At 29.2% G+C, this 6,192-nt stretch overlaps 1 protein-coding gene across 2 annotated transcripts in view; it reads left to right on the top strand.

Moving 5' to 3' along the window:
* The window catches only part of LOC105463020 (regulator of G-protein signaling 7), a 9,034-nt gene extending 4,999 nt beyond the window's left edge, over positions 1-4,035 (top strand). The window contains exons 8-12 of one of the 2 annotated variants that reach the window (XM_011710013.1): positions 746-859; positions 993-1,118; positions 1,288-1,474; positions 2,841-2,933; positions 3,034-4,035. In XM_011710013.1, coding sequence (XP_011708315.1) covers positions 746-859; positions 993-1,118; positions 1,288-1,474; positions 2,841-2,933; positions 3,034-3,099 — 586 coding nt within the window. In that variant the 3' untranslated portion in view covers positions 3,100-4,035. Of the gene's footprint in view, positions 1-745; positions 860-992; positions 1,119-1,258; positions 1,475-2,840; positions 2,934-3,033 lie in introns of those variants that run through there. The other variant, XM_011710014.1, reaches the window with a different exon arrangement.
* Positions 4,036-6,192: the final 2,157 nt, after the last annotated feature.

The following is a 6,192-nucleotide window of genomic DNA, read 5'->3' as shown; positions in this document are numbered from 1 at the left end:
TCTTAATTGCTGAATCGTTAAATGAGATCCAATCTATTCTATGTCATACGGTATCTTTTTCCTCTATTTTGATATAATTCCTATGCTTGTATATTAATTTTATTTCTCTCAGTAAAGTTTTAAAGGAAAAAGTAACTCCTGGAGCAAATAATGACAATTTTTAGTTGGATAAATAATGACAATGTCAAAAAACTTTTTTAATATTTAAATATGATTTTTCTAATTTATTTGAGATAATATGAGATTAGTTACAAGGCAAGATCCAGAATAAATGTGATTTTCAATAAGAAATACTAGCATATAATGTTACTAGTATTATTTATCAATAAATAAAAATTTACATGTGGCAGAGTATAGAAATTAATATAAATTACCTTATTTAATCAAAATGTCAAAAGAATCGATTAAGAGTTAAGAATTATGTATTTTGTAATTGTCCCATAGAGAGTGTCACTATATTTACCCATAGGGTGAGGCAAATAGTGACAAATGCAGGTTTCAGTTTTTATAAAAATCCGTATACATGACTTATGGAAACTCTAATTAAGTTTCTTGTACATTTGAAAATGGAAAGTGCTCTTTTTAGTGAAAAATCCGTATCTCGTAAACTTGAAATTAGCTTGTAAGGGAGAGAGGAAAAAATCTGTCACCATTTGCCCCCCCTTCCCTTACATATATTATTTAAGTCACTTAAATCCATATATTATATGTTTATAATAGGCTAATCGATATGCGATATTTTTAGTTTGATCGGGTACTTTGAACAATACATGGAATACGATCCCTTTTTCACCCAGCCCGAGCTGACGAATCCATGGATATCCGATAGTCCGGAAATGTGGGAGCAGGAGAAATTAGCGTAAGTATATTGTCATAGCGAGAAGAAAAAAATTTCTTGCATATCTGCGGCGAATTTAATATCTATCTAGACATTAAACGTCATGAATCAGTATGTGTGCATTGCATATTTATATATTTACGAATATATATAGGAAAGAAATAGCCGCGAGAAGAGTAAAGAGGTGGGCGTTCAGTCTTCAAGAACTCCTACAGGATCCCGTTGGTAGAGAACAATTTATACGCTTTTTAGATAAAGAATTTAGCGGCGAGAATCTCAAGTACGTATAAGAATTTTCTCGCGTAAGTTTTTTTTCTGCTTTCTTCCGATAAATATGTTACTATTTTATTTGTATATTTATGTTATACATATTATATACTCTATCTATACACACGTAATACGATATTGAATTTGCATCAGGGAGACGAGATCATTTATGATATGTGCAGATTTTGGGAAACCGTTCAGGAATTGAAAACTTTACCGCAGAAAGACGTCCAGATGAAAGTCGAAGAGATATGGCATGAATTTTTGGACACGGACGCCAGTTGTCCCATCAACGTCGATTCTCGGTCCTACGAGGTTACCAAAAGAAATCTTGAAAAGCCAGACCGATGGTGTTTCGATGTTGCTGCGGTATGAATTTTATTTAATTATTAATCATTGTCATATAAAAAAAAATGAGAGGGAAACCAATTTAAGAAATAAAATTTAGAAAAAATCATTAAACTTTTATTTATCTTTTTTTTTTATCAAAGATGAAAAATTGAAAATTATTTGAAACATCGTTCAAATGAGTATTATACGATCGGTACGCGATTTAAAGTGTTACAAGCTATTATCTCTGAAAATTTGCATTGTAGTCAAAAATATTTCAAACAAAAAGTTGTACGGTTTGAAGAGGAAATAAATAATAATAAATTCAATTTTCGAAAAAATCGATTTTTCAAATTTATTAACACAAAGATGAATGTCGCTGCCATTTTTTTTTATAAAATTATATATAATTTTTCAAGTTATTCTGATTTCAAAATATTAAGATGTAAGAAAATCAATGGTTTACGAAATATATTTTATATTTAATTGTTCTGGCATATTTTGATATTGTATATATTACCATCAATTAATCCATAATCATTAAAACGCGATTTCATTATATATAGTTAAAACTAGTTTTAAATTTAATTGAAACGAGGTCTACAATTATACTCTGTTTCACATAGGTTTTCAATTTTCCGCATAGCAAGGTCTCTCCTCCCCCCTGTTTACGAAGCGAAACGAGGTCTATAATTGTTCACATAGGTTTTCGATTTTACATCTAATTAGCCGTTCTAGTTTTAACTAGTGAATTCGGGTTTTAATGAATTATGAGTTTTAACGGTAACATGTATATAATATAAAATACAGAGTGTCCCGAAATTCGCGAATCAAAATATCATAGCGAGAAATTCCTTAAAAAATAAAGTAAAAAAGTTATTTGTAAATTTTTAATTTGAGCAGTAGTTTTTGAGAAATGAGACTTTAAATTTAGCCAGTTTAATACGATTAAAGTAAATTACGATTAAACGGAAACATGTCCGTGAACGCGTCGATAGTGTTAGTGGTCGCGCACTTCACGCGAATACTAATATCTATAATCGGCTAAATTTAAACCCAATTATATCTCAAATATTGCTTAAAATAAAAATTTACAAATAACTTTTTTATTTAATTTTTCGAAGACTTTTTTGTTGTGATATTTTCATTCGCGAATTTCGGGACACCCTGTATATCTTAACTATTGATTTTTTATTATTGTACGTGAATATTTTTATGCATAGAATAATGAGATAAATCAATTGGTAAATAAAAGAATACATAATTGCTTTTCAAAAAAGATGCAGTGTAGTGATATAACTTGTAACACTTTAAATACTCCACCCTGTATATGACGTTTAAATTTTCTATTTTATATATAATATATATATATAATTTTCTAATTGTTGTTATTATTATTTTCTAGGCGCATGTGTATCATTTAATGAAAAGTGATAGTTACTCGAGATATTTACGCTCGGAAATGTACAAGGATTTCCTTAACGGATCCAAGAAAAAGGTAATTTTCTTTCTTCGTCATAAGATTGTTGCGACAATTTGAGATGTGTACGCGTCACATTCGAGTCACACGATTAACTTTCTTGTTTCTGATATTTCAGACTTCTGTAAAAGGCATTCGCTCTATCGTTTCCTTCACAGGACGAAGAGACACAACAACTTCGTAACCTGCCACTTTTTAGCACTTGTTATAATCTTACATCTCTTCTTGTCATATATTTCCGCTTTTTCTGACTTCCGTCGAAAAAAATTGCACAAAACTGTCAACAACAGAAGTTTTAAGTTTTAAAAAAGATGTTTTTCTATTCAATTTTATCTTACATTACCGATACGTCTCTGTAATTAAACATTTGATATCGGTAATTTATACATATATAATGATAAAACTATAAGATTGCTTAAAATCTTATCAAGGAATCGTACGTTTTTCAAATTTCCATTATAATATAAGATCTCGATCGCAAATCAATTCTTGCATTCGTTCCAATATTTCACATTTATTATTTATGACAAGAAAAAAAAAACAATTCTAATTAGAATCTCTTATCACATCTTATCATAAATTTGAAATTGCACGCATTTTTCCATCGTTTTCAAAGCATTGTTGTCTAAACATTTAACATTCAGAATTCAAAAATTTAGAAAAAGATAACGCGCTGTCAAAATTTTTATTGATGCAGAAAATCGGTCATTTCGAATTTCAAAAATTTAGCCAATGAAAATATATCGGAATATCGTATTTTCGTCACGTATCCGCATAGATACACGCTTATTTTGTTTAGGAAACATATTTAATACTACGGCATATATACTTTTGGATAAATCTAACAAGTAGAAATAATGCGTGTAAATAACGCGTTTTCTTAATCTGCGAAATGCATTTAGATATATCAAATTAATTATAATAGCGAACTGAAAAATTAGGGGAATGTTAGAATAATACGAATTGTATGACACGCGTAAATTAATTGTACAAGCGATCCAGTCGAGAGAGAACTATTGTATCTTCAACAAATGAAGCAAGAGAATTGAGCAAAAGACACGCACAGATATGTACAGAAATATATTTTGCATATAGCTTTACGCATCGCAAATAATCTCAACATTGCCCAAATTTTAAAGATTATGATGTCATTCAGTATATCCTTCTTTTTCGTTCGTATTCGCATTCGATATACACCAAAACTTGTGTCAGAAAAAAAATTGCAAAACTAAGTTAAAAACTTAAAGCTACAATAAAATCAAATAAAAAAGACGTACTTATTTATTTAATTCAAAATATTTTCTTCTTCTATCTATTGCCGGCATCCTCCATATTGTTTATTAAAACAATAAAAGAAAATCTTTTCTTCAGTTATTTTCAGTTAATTCATCGTTTCAATTTAGATTACGCAAATAAAAAGAATTTATATATAAAAAAGAGAGAAGAAAAGAGAATGTTGATTGAAGTACATAAAAGAAATATTCAGAAATCACTAATTAAAACTCTATATGATTTATGTTAATAAATCGGTCCTCATGATTTAACTACGTACTTACATTGTCATTATATATTTTCAACTATTTAACATTTAGTATAATCAAATATTCTTTGCCATTATATAATTTAACTAAATGTCTCTTAAGGGGGAGCCTGGTTTAGCACGCTGAAAAATTAGGTAATTTTTGGAATTTTTTTTTAGGAAACTATACAACCAATCCTTTAAACTTTATAAGGTAATTTCTTATACTATTGAACAAAAAAATTTTTTTTGCTAGAAAAAAAGTATTTTTTATGCAAGTAATAATAACTTTTTATTCGGCGCATCGACGGACGGCGTCAATGTAGCGTCGCTTGTATTTGCTGAAATAAAAAATCCAAAAAGACTGTTTATTAAAAGTTTATGCATCAACTGAACCTATTTTTAAAGAAAATAATGCAAAATTGTGAAAATCGCAACACTTGGAAAAAAGATAGCGATTTTGGCAAAAAACTTTTTGTGTTTATTATGCAATAAAAATTATTTAATTGAATAATATTATTATTAACTGTGGTTCAAGTTGTTAGGGAAGTATTTGTGCAGATGTGTGTAAAATCCTAAATCAATCGGATGAATAGTTTTTGAGTTATCTTGCACGCCGCCAAATCACCACCGAATAAATGTTATTATTACTTGCATAATAAATACTTTTTTTCTGGCAAAAAAATATTTTTTTGTTAGTTCAATAGTATAAGAAATTGCCCTATAAAATTCAAAAGGATTGGTTGAATAGTCTCCTAAAAAAAAATCCAAAAAGTCACCTCATTTTTGCAGCGTGCTAAACCAGGTTGAACCCTTAACGAAATGTGATTCGAGCTACTAGAAACTTTCCTGATCACTTTGGCACAAAGTCTAACGGAACTTCTGTACGTATAAATTCTTATCATCTTCTAACGTTTTTAGGTATATTTTTATTCGTAAGATAAGTTTTAGATATATATTTCTCAATAATATTATTTTGTTACTGGCAGTAAAAATTATTTTTAATAATAAAAACTTATATTAATAGGCTACGAATCATTTTTCAATTTGATGTGTGCACGTTTCAGAAAGGCTCGTAGAAACAATATATAGAAACCAGATGATATTCAGTAAACACTATATACAAAAATATTGAATACCGCACTCTTGCAGAAATATTCCACAAAATGTTTATTTTTCGAAATGGTATAAAATTTTTTTTATTACTAACATACATAATATTGTCGGTATTTTGTCAATGAATATTTCACGCGCGAATATTCCTTTCATCTTAAACAATCTCACCCACATTTCGCAGTACAAAGTACAAAATTGTTCATCAGTCTCCAATGAGAGCTATTCAGTTTATACAAGCCTTCGTCTCGCATGACATGATGATCATTTATGTATAGCAATTAAATGGCACGAATCGCGTGTGAGAAATATTTTGTCATGATAATTTAACGGTCGTGCTGGACGCAAAGCTCGATATTTCGCGTGTGTAGCATTAAAAAATGTTTACGAGCTTTCCCCCAAAAATTCTCTTCTTATTGTTAAGAGGATCCTAAACCCTAGATCAAACTCCAAAAATCCGCTGTTTTACCGACAATTTGTGAGTATGTATGCGTGCGATATTGATGTAGTAGTGTGTAGTGATGTGTCATGTTTACATCAATATATCTCACGCATACATATACACGAATTTGTAGGATACAAATGTATTTTTATTTAGGCTTCTAAATTTGATTTTAACGACTCACCTATATTCATTTCTTTATT

The sequence above is a fragment of the Wasmannia auropunctata genome, unplaced genomic scaffold (genome assembly GCF_000956235.1).
Source record: "Wasmannia auropunctata unplaced genomic scaffold, wasmannia.A_1.0 LD336092.1, whole genome shotgun sequence".
In the NCBI taxonomy this organism is placed as follows: Eukaryota; Metazoa; Arthropoda; class Insecta; order Hymenoptera; family Formicidae; genus Wasmannia; species Wasmannia auropunctata.
The sequence above is the reverse complement of the archived record's forward strand: the minus strand, read 5'-3'. Positions and strand labels throughout refer to the sequence as shown.